Source organism: Drosophila subpulchrella, chromosome 3L (genome assembly GCF_014743375.2).
Source record: "Drosophila subpulchrella strain 33 F10 #4 breed RU33 chromosome 3L, RU_Dsub_v1.1 Primary Assembly, whole genome shotgun sequence".
In the NCBI taxonomy this organism is placed as follows: Eukaryota; Metazoa; Arthropoda; class Insecta; order Diptera; family Drosophilidae; genus Drosophila; species Drosophila subpulchrella.
Genome location: NC_050612.1, coordinates 21,904,958 through 21,919,833, shown reverse-complemented (window position 1 = coordinate 21,919,833; position 14,876 = coordinate 21,904,958). Strand labels below are relative to the sequence as shown.

General features: G+C 37.5%; 1 protein-coding gene across 2 annotated transcripts in view; it reads left to right on the top strand.

Annotated features, from left to right (window-relative positions):
• The window catches only part of LOC119555689 (adenylyl cyclase 78C), a 34,078-nt gene that overhangs the window by 1,933 nt on the left and 17,269 nt on the right, over positions 1-14,876 (top strand). For both annotated transcript variants that reach the window (XM_037867340.1, XM_037867339.1), the window contains exon 2: positions 10,740-11,098. In XM_037867340.1, the coding sequence (XP_037723268.1) occupies positions 11,055-11,098 (44 nt within the window). In that variant the 5' untranslated portion in view covers positions 10,740-11,054. The remainder of the gene's footprint in view (positions 1-10,739; positions 11,099-14,876) is intronic.

Genomic DNA, 14,876 nt, shown 5'->3' with positions numbered 1-14,876 from the left:
TAATTGGAATGTGTGTGTGTGGCTGTTTGTCATAATCAAATATCTTAACACGCAAGCTCAGACCTTTTTCGCTTCTTTTTGGACGGGTTGCGACCCCCTTTTCTGGACTTGAACCCGGACCCTAATGACATGGCCACTAATCGGGGCAAAAAGTTGCCACTGCTGCAGTTCTTAATTAGCAATTTGACGCATTATGCTGCCGAGCTTGTTGGCATGTGCGGGCATTAAGCCCGATCCTGTCTGCAGGATTAGACCCTGAAAGGTGAAATTAACTGGGCCTCCAGGGCTGATGAGAATGATGCATAATAGGCGGCGAGTTCCTGTCCTGGACAAAAAGAGGTGGCTTAAACGAGATACATCTCGCCGGGGAGGTTGAGTGGCCAGGACAGAGGCTAATGGGTAGTTAATTTAATCCCCACTGTAAGCTGGGACTTCTTAAATAAAAGCTGGATGAAAGCCGGAAAGCTGTTTGTTCAATTTGAAAAAATATACAAAAGAATGTGTGGAAAAAGGGTTTATAAAAAATGACACGCTTCGAATATGCATTGAAATTTTTATTGTTCTTGTGTTTTTTATAAATTTTATTACTTTTGTACTATATTTTGTATTATATATCATATTGCTACCAAGGAACTATCGGGTTAGTTTTAATAAATTTGCTCTTACTCATTTTAAAAAGACTTAACAATACTTTATTTCTATATTTCGTGCGCTAAATGATTTTAAAAGAAATAGAATTTTAGTATTAGTAACCTCAATTTACAATCATAAAATATTTCATAGTGATTTTGTAATACTTTAATTCAATTTCCTGGAATAAAACCGAAAGTTGTCTGAGTGTATGACTGGGATCTTTGGTATTTTTTTTAAAAGTCCAGCTTGCATTCATTGAAAGTTCCATAAGCTATCGCCCATTGCAGTTGGCTTCATTGTCAATCAGTCAGTCCAATTGAAATTCATCCATAATGAGGCAGCTACGAGACAGCCTTGACATTGAGATACAAGATACAAGATACACGGCACAAGATGCAATGAGTAGCCCAAGCCATAGGCAGATACAGATATACACATATATATGTATACACAGGCACAAAAGAGAAATACAAACATTCTGCAGTTATTTTTATGATTGAATCAATAAGGCGCATTGGGAAGGTCAAGTTGTGACTAGGACTTTGGTCCTTTTTCTACACGAAGGTTGCCCCCGACGACCTGTTGAACGACTGAGAAAGCTGGGGAAATCCGATCGAATGCCTTAAATACTATATTAGCTGGAAAAAACACTTGGCCGCTTTTATGGCATCTCGGCAAAGTATTTAATGAATTTATTTATGCTTCAATCACACAATTTAATTCAATTCGCTCTGCGCGCCCCCAGGAAGGCAATTCAATGGAAAATGGGCCTTGAAAACAACATTCATTCAACTTTCGAGCGATGGAGTGGCGATGGAAATTTAATATGCCCAGCGACAAGTAAATAAAAGTAAAGTATTCGCCGGGGGGCAGGGCTATCATGGCGTATACTTAATATACTTTGCACCGCATCTAGGCTGAAAAGTTTACCTCAGCCAGGAGGCCACGTGTCGCTAAGCAGCTCAAAGCAAGTTCAAAACGAAGAACTTTTTGTAACTTTATGCCATATGAGAGATAAATGGCAGAATAATTGTCTCCCCAGCCGCATTTAATTTAGTTTCATCTCGACTAGACTCTTGGCAAGTTTCTCTAGGCCCGAAAACAAAGGCGGGGGATTGGGAACAGAAAGAGGTACTTGACACACCGCTCCCCAGACGACGGGATCCTTGTTGTGTTGCCAACGGAAACTTACGGCTCAGCAGTTTCGGCAGCGCTAATTGTCCTGGTTGCGTTACTGTTTCTGTTCGGTTACTTTTCTCTTGGCTGCGGCTCAAACATTGCAGCCCAGTTTTTTGGCCAGGCTCAAAACTTGTGGCTGCATCGGCCCCAAAACTAACAATTGCATTTAATCCTGACTGCAGGATACTCTTGGGATACAAAGTAAACGTAAATCTGGCAGGATGATCGGGCAAATTTTGTTGACTTTAATTACGATACTGGCAAGCGCAGTCGATTATTGCAACGATGGGCTAAAAATACCTTAACAATTTTTAAGGAAATGTAGATAGCCATATGGATTGTATACTTCTTTTCATTTGTAACATTCTACTTTCCAAATATGTTGTATATTAAACCGATATATATTATATATATTATATTATTATATATAATTATTCCACAATTTTTTTGAAAATTGTAATGTTTTTTCCATATTTATGGAAATTATTCTAAATTCCTTACAAGCTTTATAATATATTCAATTAATATATTTAAAATATATTCAATTAATGTAGCTGATAGCTGCATATTTATTTATAGAACGATATTTCCTATAACTTTAACTGAAAATTCTTAAGACTGTGCCACAAATGTATCTAAAGATCTGTTAGAAAAGCAAAACATTTGATCTTTGTTTTTTATATATAATTTGCAAACATAAAACACATAACGAGTCTATTTTAAATCATGGAATAGAGCATAAAGAATTCCTTTTGTGATAATTTCACCTGGAACTGAACCACTGTGTACGTAGTTCCCTTTTGTTTATGTCTGTCAAATTGCTGCCAAGGCTGCGCTGCAATCGAAAACGAGGAGGAGGAAAGCCAAACCAAAACAAAGCAAAGCACCCGGAAAAATTGCAACAACTGGGGGAAAACTTTCTCCCAACAATTTTGGCTGGCGGTTTTGGCAGACACAATTTTTGCCCTCACACAATTTCGGACCGTTTAGTAAATCAGACAAAAGTCTGCCCCAGAAATCACTTAAGCTGCCTGGGACTAGATAAAAATTCCAAAATCCCATGAACAGAACATAAACAAATTGTAAAAATAAATGTATAGAAGGCGCAATTTCTACTTGGCTTGTCCATCACACGAGGTGTCCGAAATATTGATATTTAAATACAAATATTTTGCCAACACAATTTAATCCCAAGACTTTGTGGCTCTAAACTGCATTCTCCCCCGGCTAATGCCAATTCTGGATTTTGCCTGATCTGGCGGATTGCAATGGCTTTGGCCGCCTTAAAAGGCACCGAACATAAAATCCATTTAAGCGGAGTGTCATAATATAAAACCTTCGAATGACTCACTGTTCGCCAGCCAAGCAGAAAACTACAAAAAAGTGATAAAACGAAATTCTCGCTTGCGAACTGTTCAAAGTACAGAGATACAGATACGGATACATAATTAAATGCATACATTTTTAGTTGGCTGACTTTGCTTTCTTCTCAGTTTTGTTTAGCCCCCCTCGCTCCCACTCTTTTTCCCAGTTTTAATGGCCAACAACAAGAGCGAAATCCATTCATATGCGGAACATTAAAATGTACAATTTCCAAACACAGTAAACGAGCACAAATGTTCAAAAAAAAATATTCAAAAAAAGAAACCAAAGAAAGAAATCAGTAGTAAACGTTCGGGGGCGTTTGCCAAGAATATCTTGTTGTCTATTTACTTGTGAAGCTGATAAAAATTCACTTTATTCACTTTGGCTGTTTATTTGCCTTAGAACAGAGTGGAGACATCGCAGTCTGCATTGGGGTTAAGAGGGGGTCAAAAAGGGGGGTGAGTTCGCTGAAGTGGCAAACAATAAAACGCAAGCTGGTAGACAAATATGAAACTTTAACTGCATTCGAAAGAGCAGTGGGATGTGTGTGGGAAAATCAAGGGGATTATGCGGAGAGCTGCCTAATCAAACTGGAAAATAAACGACAAAGTTGCTGAATTCAAGACCAAACTCTACGAGGAGTCGAACTGGGAAATTAAAAAAATCAATTTTAAAGTTCCCTTGGGTGTGAATAAAAAAATGTTATACTGGAAAATAAGAATGAAAATATTAAGAAAGGTGTAGAAACAAAATATTAACTAAATGTGGAAGTTAAAAGTAAATAACATTTAAGAAAATTTAAAATTAAAGAATAATATGATTTTTATTATCATATAATAATTTTTATAATCATATTATAATTTTTATAAAACAATATGTTACCAATCATGTTTTTCTGAATATTGGATGTTGAAAAAAAGATTCCACATATATAGAATCCACATATATATAACATTATGGGCTAACATAAATGGTATGTTTGTAAATAGAAACAGAGTTTAAAATAGAATGAAAAATATAATAGAATTAACGAAATATACAAAAATATTAAAAATTTATAATTAAAGTACTACAAAATATTTTTGTTTCTGTTTTTAAATTATAATATTTTTTTACAAATACCTCCGCTCAATTTTGTAGTTTAAAAATGTCTTAAAACCAAACTTAAACACTGAATCTGAAGCCATTCCCTTGGAAAAACTTTTTGTGGAAGAGCATGCTTTCGCACATGCTGTGTTTCCCCACACTTTCTGTCAGTTCTGGAAAGTTGGTAACTTCCTGTCCAACCTTGTTGCAATCCAAGTTCCAGAGTCCCCCAACAAGTTGTGGCTGCCATTCGATGATTGTTTACCTCCTTATAACAATTGTGAACTCAGCACACGCATTCTCGTGTTTCTCGGTAAACACCGGAGTAGGAAAAAAAACTGTTGTCTTTTATCGCATTTAGAACATCTTCCCAGTTGGCCTGTTTGTTTGCTCACTTGGCCGATAAATGTTTTTGGCTGCGGCTTTGATAAAACATGGCCAGAATGAGTCCGAGCCATAAATATATATAAATGAGCCGAAAAAAAATGGGCAACGGCTGCCAAGACAAACAGCCGTAAAGTCATAATAATTGAATAATTAAAAACACACAATGAGTTAATTTTTTTGATTACATTTTTATTTTGCTACCGAGCGAACGAATTATTAATGGGAAGATAATAACTTTCACAGCCGAAAGAAAAGTAAACAGAAGCACACACATGCAAGTAGTTTGTCATTGTCCAAACAGTGCGAAAGGGGGAAAATGCGAAAGCGGGGGAGTTGGTAAAAGGGAAAACATAATTGAAACTCGCAACAGTTTTCATTAATTTTCCAGCTGGTGGGGGTTTTCTTGCGGGGAGGTGGCGTAATGGCAATGTAGACATTAAGGCTAAACACAAACCATTTAATTCCCCTGCTTAATCATAATTTAAGGCACGCTTCAACGTCAGTCAAAGTCAGAGTCAAGGCAATTGCTGATGGTCCAGGGAAACCCCCTTTCTAAATACCCACTCTCTGCCAATTTTCCAGAGCTTGTTCTCTGCTTAATTTATGCAACATTTTGGCGAGTTTGTCGTTGGCCCTGCTTGTCGTCTCATATTTGCTCTATGCCCGGCCAAAACGGAGCGAAGACCATATTTTATTTTCAAATATTTTACATTGCAAAGCAGGATTTTCGAAGAGAAAAGGGTTTATCACACACAATTACACAGAGGAAAATAGGTACATAATTGGTTTTGAATTAAAAATGATTCCAATATTCCTAATAAATTAATAAAATTGTTCTATTATTATCTATTATCTATTCAACAAAAAATTGTTCTGTGTTAATATAAGTCATTTATTATACGGATATTTCGATAAAACAAACTATACCTGCAAAATAATAGTGTAGTTAAAATCAACCAGACCAGTTAAAATCAATGTACTTTGCTATTTTATAAAATGTAATATCATTTTGATATATTTATTTGAGAAAAATACACAAAAATTCATATTTTATCAATTGGACTTTATAGCAATAATTATACAACTTTTATCTTACTCAAATTTTTTCTCAGTGCATAAAACAGGAGACAAAGTGAGCCGTTTGGCTTAGTGCAATGCGTTTGATGTGGCCTGGGCGCTATACGTTTCCTGTTTCATTTTTACGGCTTTGTTGTGGAATTAAAGTTTAATATGCCTCGACCTGCCAGGTGTTACCCCTTTTTTAACCAGTGGCTCGTAAAAAGGCAAGCTTTTCCTTTTTTCTGTAAACAATTTGGCTGGATATGAATTTTATTTCCGCTCTGTTTATTGTGTCGTTTGCCAGTCAAGTTAGGGTAAGTACAAACATTTTATGTTTATATACGAATATTAAAATCATGATTGGATGATACTAAAGCAGATGATTTATTAGCCACCCACTGATGGGGGTTACTCATTAATGTTGCCGCTTTATCAGCGAACAGGAATCTTTAGCTTTCATTGGCGGTGACTAGCATAAAATGTTAAATCCCAAAGGGCAGTGGTGAAAGCATTCCTGTGGCAACTCATGTAATATGCAGTTGCAGCTAATGCATGCAGCAAATACTGCATGCACATTCTGCAAAAACTGAAAGGAAAACCCGACCGCATAATGTAAACGGGCGAATGCCATGATTAGCACACATTTTGTGGGAAATTAAAATAAATTGCCACGGTGGTAAATGTAAAAATGTGTTTGGCAAAGGCATAAACACACACCATTTCGGTCGACACCTGTCCGCAGTGACGCTTTTACGCAAAAACTTACTCAATTCCCGGGCACTGATTCAATTTATGCACGTGCAATATTCATTTTTCAATTCAATTAAATAAACCTCCATCCCGCTGACAGCGGACGCATGAAATTAAAACTGAAACGCATTAAATAATAAATTATGTTTGCCTCATTCCATATTTTTTCGGCAATTTAAAAAGGCCATTAAAATGGCCGCTAGAAAAAGGCACCGCCTGAAAGTAGGCAACGATTTTGGCCGGCCAGCCAATTAAATTGCGCATACGCCACGTGTGCCCGAAGTCAAAAGATGATTTCGGTTCGTTTGCATGTTATTAAAATAAATCAAAATGCAGAGCAATCTGAATATTGCTTAAAACTACAAAATATATTTTTGAATTTCCATTTATTCATAAATGGGAAAAAAGCAATGAAGCTTTGAGTTACCTTTTTGTGGGTAGTTTAGCATAGAATTCGAATGAAATATTATTTAGAAGGCAAAAAGCAAGAAACTGAATGTGTCAAAAATGTAATTTGTTGAAATTTAATAGAGAATACTTAATTGCACGTCTTAAAGAATTTATGAAAAAGGTACAAGCCAAGACTGGAAAATACTATATTACCAAATATATTTAACTCTATAAAAATCCTGTAAAAATGTATGATTTTTTTGTTAACCCGTATTTTTAAAGCCTACAGACGAACAAATGTAATGACTTCTAATCGCACTAATTAAAACTCAACAAATATTTTACAATCTGTCCCACGGCGATCGTAAAAAGTTAGTCCATGTTAGCTGGGGCTCATCAAAGACTCTTTGCCGGCGACTCGTGGCGTTTAATTAATTAAAAAGGTCCGCTGGAGTTCACCTGCGGGAGTGTCCGCTGCTGTAGTCTCCGCTGCCTTTCTCGCCGGTTTCTCAGTATCGCCAGTTGGTCATTAATTTATTTTTAAGAAGCGCATAATTGCCCAGTAACTGGGCCAGTAACTGGACCTGCAAGCCGGCTAACCGGTCGAGAGAACGCTCATTCATGAGCGCTTTTGCCGGGGAGGTGCACCCTTGGCTGCTGGGCAAACAAAGGAAAGGACCACTCGGATTGCAGGATCTGTGGTCCGTTTGTTTGTTCATCGCTCCCTTCATGCAACATAAATCGCTGGCTTAATGCGCGAGTGTGGCAGGCGGGCAAAGGAGCAAAGGAGCAAAGGACCCGAGGAGGCGAACTGCAAGTTGCATGTCCTTGCCAGCACCTCGCTGCCCCTTCAGCAAGATGAGTAGTTGAGTCGCCTTTGTCCCTCGGGTGTCGACATGAATCAGAAACTTAATTATTTTCAGCCGCGCGATGGCGCAAACTGTTTTGCCCAAACAAACAGGATAGCATCAGGACGATAAATACACGTGGCAAAAATACACAAACAGAAAAAATAAAAGCAAAATGTGATTGTGGTGATTTTTTTACCTTTAATTAGATTACGATTAAAGTACCCTATCCTTGTACTTTAATTGTTAATGCCATAATTTTTACAAAAAGATTTCTGTATTTTTTGTAAAATGTGTTACGGTTACTAAGGTTAAAAACCATAGAGTGGAAAATTAAATTTAAATTGTTAGTCCCATAATTTTAACAGAGAGTTTACCGCATTTTTTTGTATAAGGCATAGCACAATTTGCACTTTTTTTTGTATTTGTCTGCTATACAAAATTATTGATATAAATAAATTTAAATAAACTAAATTTAATTGCAACCTTTTAAAGGGTGTTTTTTTAGGTGCTTTAGCATCCCTTGCAGAAACAACAAAGTGCTGGCCGAATGCGACATAAATCGATGTGCCTGACATTTTGACGCAGCTCGCAAAATTTTTTTTACAACTCAGCTGCAGCAACAGTGGCAACAAAACAATCGTAGCAATATTTACACTCAATTTACTGCCACTGGTGATGAGTCCTTGCGCCGGCTCCCAAAACCCACACACGCTCGGCCATTCGAGTGTCGTAAACCCCGGTGTTTTTTCATTTTACGGGCCCCACACACAAAGGATATAGAATGCATAGCCAAGCGGATTTGGGTAGAGCTCCTGGGGGAAAGGGGATTGGACATTCACCTGCTGATGACTGTCACACACAGAATCCTCCTTTGAGTGTATATTTTTAAAACCATTTTAAAGCCGTACTCAGAAACATTCGACTTAAAGCCGTCTGTTTCTCGGATGTAACAATTGCCGGTGGTGAGGGCAATTGAAAAAGAGGAATCCCCACCTCATCCAGCCACATGTTAGACAGACCGGAAACTCGGCTAGCAGCGTCATAAACTGGTTACATTGTCAGGCGCAGGAAGAGAAAAACGCAAAAAAAAAAAAACACAACAAGAAATGAAATGAAAGGAGAGGAAATTGCTGGAATATCCTCACGCAACAGGATGTACATAAATCATAACAAGAGCCGTAAAGCATATATGCATATATATATCATCGCTATCCGATAAATATTCAAAGGTGGGGGCAATAAAACATACTCTGAATATGGGGATCAGGCGCATATCTGCCATATATTTACAATGACGAATTGCCGCCTTAACGCCACTTCATCGGACTAATAGACACCCTGTACGCGACGGCGATGCTAAGTGCATCCTGCTCAATGACATTAAATTGTGTTTTATGGCTCAATAATAAACGGGCTGTTCGAGGATCCGCATCGCCCGCCCATCTCATTCAATTGCGGAACAGGCGAACCACAGACAGCATCGCCAAGTGGCCGCGAGTTGCACGCACTGATTGAATTTGGCTGGGTGTTGCATGCTCCAAGTGGCTTTCAGAGCCAATAATGGTGCACAGAGAAAAATTTAGGATTTATTATAGGTATATAAAAAATATGCTTTAGCCTCGTTTAGTATTTAATGCCCCTCCAAATTGTGCAAGTTTATAAGCCCAATTTTAAGTTTGTTTAGACTACTTGCATTGTTCACACTACATAATAACGATAGGATATCTTCGTCTCCATGGAAAATTAACACTCAATGCAAGAGTTCCTAATAAATATACTTCAGTATATACTGTAAAAAAACATTTTTCTTCTTCTATCTGGAAAATTGTTCTGAACATCCTAATTTTCTTCGCATTTCGGTGATGCGACCCTGTCTGAACACACCATTAGATATAGATCGAATGGGATTTTTTAATATTTAGCAAACAGGTTTTTAATGACCGTATATGTTTCCCAAAAATTCATTCTGATACCTACAGGAATCTAAAAAAACCCTTATACAGTATAAAAATCGAAGTTATATTTTATGTGAACTATTGATAACAAATATATATCTAGCTACTTTTTTTTCTGTGTGGCATTCCCTATGTAAATGGGCAGGACATAAAAAACAGCCAACAGCACGACAAATGTCCCTGACTGCTGCTCCAGTCCTGCCCCTCATCCCCCTCCTCCTCCGCATCCGGTTCCTTACGGACGGGGCGCACATGTTGAGGCAAAACATTTGACATTTCTAGTGTTTGCCTTATGTGGAGGAGCACCAAAAGCAGACACTCCCACTCCCAACCTCACTCACACCAAAGGGCGACAGTTTAAATGGCAAAGTAAGAGTGACTAACATACACAAACCAATATGACTAAGTGCACTGATTTTACCATCCCATGGCTTATTTTGTTTGTCAAGATTCTGGCAGTGCTATTTTAGGTTACATTTTCCAGGAATGTCAGTCTAATTTAGATGGGAAAAGAATTCCGTTTTTCATTAATTTTTTAAGAAGAAAATTTTCACGACTTTCTAGGTAGCCACATCATAAATAATTTAATAGAGAGAATATCGAATTGTAACAAAGGATCAAAAAATCGTTTAAAATAATTTAAAATTTCATATCCAGTTCTTCTAATTTGTTTTTGAATTTCTTGGTAATATCTGTAAGTTGTCTTAGATGAGAGTATATAACTTTCGATTCCAGTCTGTACTTGCATACACTTCCTTTGCTTCCTTTGGCTTCTTTTTTATGCCACTTATTGTGCACACTTTTGCACTTGTCACCATCCCTATAGCGATGTATATACACATATATGTTGCCTTATAGACCCGATGACGTGTAGTGTTCGCCACTCTGTCGCACCCACACCCACTTGAAATCTGTCAACTGCAACTATTTATTAAATTATATACTGCCATTGTTAAATGTGAACGACTGGCGGAGAAAGTGTCTGAAGATGAAGTGGGTTTTTCTTTTATTTTCCGCGAAATTTAAAGAGATTCTCGAGATTATTGGAAAGGCTAAATGTGATTTTCCGCTTATCTGCTTACAGATTTTGGTAGTCGAACTCAGGAGCGGATTCCTCGACGGCTTCTTCATCGGCAGGATGAAACACACGTTCCTTACCAACGGACATTGGCTCCTGTCTCGGTTTGCCTTTTGTACGGCGGCATTAGGCAAATTGACAACAGCTTAAATCACTTTGAGGTGGCTTAAAGCCTCGACATCGTCGCAAAGAACCTCTTGTCAAGCTCAAGGATTCGTAGTGCCGCTGCCGTTGGCAGTTAAAACTCTCACTTGACGAACACCGTCGAGCGGCAAAAAAGGAGAATCTCGGGGATACCAATAGACAGAATCCTCTGGGACAATGGACGTGGAACTCGAGGAGGAGGAGGAGCGAATTTGCCTGAGGTGAGTGTTGACAGTTTGGCCAGGAGTGTGGCACAATGTAGGGCTTCAGGACTGTCAATGATTTCGAATTCACGGAAGTTTTGAGTCATTTAAAGGCCAAACAACAGAATTCGATTAAAGGTTTACTGTAGTAATTTTGTTTTTTATAGGATGTTGAACGAATATCGATTTCTTTGATCCCCCATTTCTTTTAAAAATAGCAAGATATTTGAATACATCTTTACGAAAAATAAATAAAGTACAAGGTATTCTTGAAGTACATAAGAAGTAGGAAATAATAAGTTATTAGTTAAAGAAAAATTAAAAAAATTACTTGTAACAATATATTCTTTTTTTAGGATTTTCTTGAAATAAATGAAATATGTTTAAAGCAGGCAATAATACATTATGTCTTCTTTAAATATTAAGAACAAAATTTCTTAAAAATATATATATTTCAAAGTCAAATTAAAAAGTATGCAGCTTGAAATATAATTACAAAGTCTTTCATCAAATTTTGTAGCTGCAATATTTGAAATTAAAAGTCTAGCTTATAAAGGTTTTACTGTAGTTTAAGAGAGGCGCCAATTTCGCCCCACTTCTATTTACAATAATCAATTAAATGGGTCCCTCAACAATGTGTCGCATTGCCACTGGAATTGTAGCCGATGAAAGCCCGTGAACAAAAGGCGACTATGGCAACAAAGCCACTGGTATTCAATGTCAATCTCATATTTCAATTATGCTTTATAAATGGCAACAGACGACGCGTCTGACAAAGATGCTGTCTCCACTCCAATCCCGAGCTCAATGGACTCTTTTCGGGGGGAAGAACCTTTAAATGACTGCAAATGAGTGTGTGAAAAATGCCAGGAAATTTAGAAAGATCAAAATAATATTCTGCAACATTTAGTTCTCTGGCCAATCAAGAACCTGGGAAATTGCGCATACGCCGCGTGGCCACTGACAATTCACTTTGGAGTAAAAAGCAAAAGGACCATAAAGGACTCGTGACTTAATCGAATTATGCAGTTTTAATTACATAATAACGCACAGGCAAACAACTTTTCGACCCAGTTTTAAATTGATTTCGTAAAGAAGGGTGAAACTTCCCCAATCATTATAGGAAATAATTGCAGGCTTGGCAATTAATCGTGGGAAATAATGAAGTAATAAAATCTAAAGGCGAGTCGCTTAGTTGTATACGATTAAACTGCTTTAATTGCTTTCTCTGTGGAGCTTTTAAAGAGGTGTGTCTGTCTCTGCCACGAATTAACATTTCTTACTGGCCATAAATTTAATATTTTGCCCGTATCCTGCCGAACTCGATGGTTCAACCTCATAGAAGAGCAGCTGTAGATGCCAGGACAAGTTGAAACGTCTGCTTAATGCCATGCAAATTTCTTTTTCTATGCAAATTTTCTTTTTACTCGTGGTAAACAAACGCCGGAATTGAAAGGTGGGGGAAATTCTGTCGCAGAAACTAGGTAAAAGCCAAAGCCGAATCTGCTATAAAATGTGAATTTTAATGACAAACAACAATGGGAGCAAGGGAAGGGTTTCCGAAGGGGAAAAGAGTACCTAGAGAAAAGTGGAAAATACATAGCACGACTTTTAATGCGAGGAAACTTTTGCTGCAGCGACTAAAGCTAATTAGTAAGCCATAAACATAAATAGCCATGTCCTGGCAACTTTTACGAGTCTGCAAGGATTCTTTGGCAAATGTCAAGAGTACTTGGCATACCATTTTGTAAGGACTTAAGGTTTGGGTTTCGGGGTACGAACCCAGCGATTTGTCAAATTGAATGGCCTTCGGATACTGGCTAACTTGATTGCTGCCTTTAAAAGTGGCCACTTACACGGCTTATTGCCTTTTTCTTTTGCCACTGAAGCTGTGTCCTGATTGCTTTTGATTTTGAATGTGTTTACCCAAATCAGAGGCAGCCGTCAAATAAAAAATACTTTGATTCCAGCCACAAAGCGGCAAAAGGACATCAAAGCCGTGGTCCTGGCTAAGCGCATTTTCTGCATAATAATGCGTAACGGGCACGAACACTAGGAAATCTCATAATAAAGGTATTTTAAAGAACCGCCAAGAAGTGCCAGCTGAGGTTTTGAGCCCACAATGCCAGAATTTATTTGTTGAACTCTGATTGATACCCAAACAAGTTCGGTTTCCTTTTCTCCCTGAGAATTTTAATTGCACTCGAAAAAACCAAGTCCATAAATGACAATTAAAATATATATTTAACTAAAACTAAGAAAATGTTATATACAAAAGTAAAAGATATTATCAAAATATAGTAAAGTAATTTTAATTCTTATTTGTTATAGGTTTTTTTCTGTGTAAGAAAAAACGTGTTCTTACCAATTCCTTTGTCCTTTTTTATAGGTTCCATTACTCCTTTTTTCCAACCCAAACTGAGCCGCTGAGTAATTTTTCTATTTTCTGCTTTGTTGCTCGCTTTCAATTGCACACCCATGTTGACCAATGTCGACATTAACCCAAATCCAGCACACTCACATACCCACAGGCGGGTGGTTATACATACATATATATATAGTGGATATATAGTATAGGTGTCTCTCTGACTGTCTGCCCGAAGGGTCCTTTATGGGCCAGGACTCTTAGCCAAATGAAGTTGCCAAAGACATGGCCATATCCATAACAGAGATGGCCGTTGGCTGATTCCAGTTGCGGTGAATTGGCCACCTGCTGCGTTTGTTTTGGCCCGCTCCGCTGTCATTTTGATGGTTGCCATTTCCTGACCTGTGCCGGAAATTAATTACCAATAAAATGATGCTTATGGCTTGTATTAATTGGTTTTATGGCCCGGGTTTTGGAGACAGTTATGGGGATAATGGCAATACCATCGATTTCTTTTATTTCTTTCCCTTTATTAAAAGTAGTTTCTTGGATTCAACCAATATACTTCATTTGATGGCTATTAATGGACTTAATTTATTTTTATAATATTTTAAACTCTACAACTAATAGCATCTTAATCTAATGGTTTTTTATGTCAGCCATATACTTAAAATATTTTATTGTCTAAAAATAACTCTAAACCTAAAATTTTTTAAATAGCAAAAATATGTTTGTTGAACTAAGAATCTACAACCAATAAATCACGAATCTGGCAGTCTAATTAACCTCTTAAGTAGTTCAGGCATATTCTGATCACCCGACGAATTAGTTACATAAATCTATATCCTCCTGAGAAATTTTCTGTAGCCAAGCTTCCACTAATTATCTTTAAATATAAGCCATAGTCACACACATCGGCTGAAACCATAGAAAACGCTTGGTGAAAGCCACGCCCCTTCCGGCATTATGGCCTCGCCCCTTTTGGAAGGGCTTAAACGCTTAATAAATAAACTAAGCAGCTTGCCAGACATCCCAGATATAGTTGCTGTAGTTGTGGCCATATCGATGGCTCAACCTTGCCAAGTAGTTGGTCTAGTTGTTGTTGCTGGTGGCACCGGGGCATGACAATAATGCATGGGAACCGCCCGTTGCGGCCCTCGGGTTAAGCATAAATATGTCAAGTGTTAATTGCTGCCACTTAACGCAGAGCACAAACTCAAATACAACCGCAGAGACACACTTACACCGAAAAAATATGATTGAAAATAAACAATAATTAAAAAAAAAGAAATAATTTGTTTATCAACAATACCTCGAAATATTTGTATAAATTTAAGTTAGGTACCTACTCAACTATTTTTCAGTAAATGGTTAGTATCATTTTTAAAGGAAGCCTTTCTTATCTTTTTAGTAATTAAATCTTATAAGGCA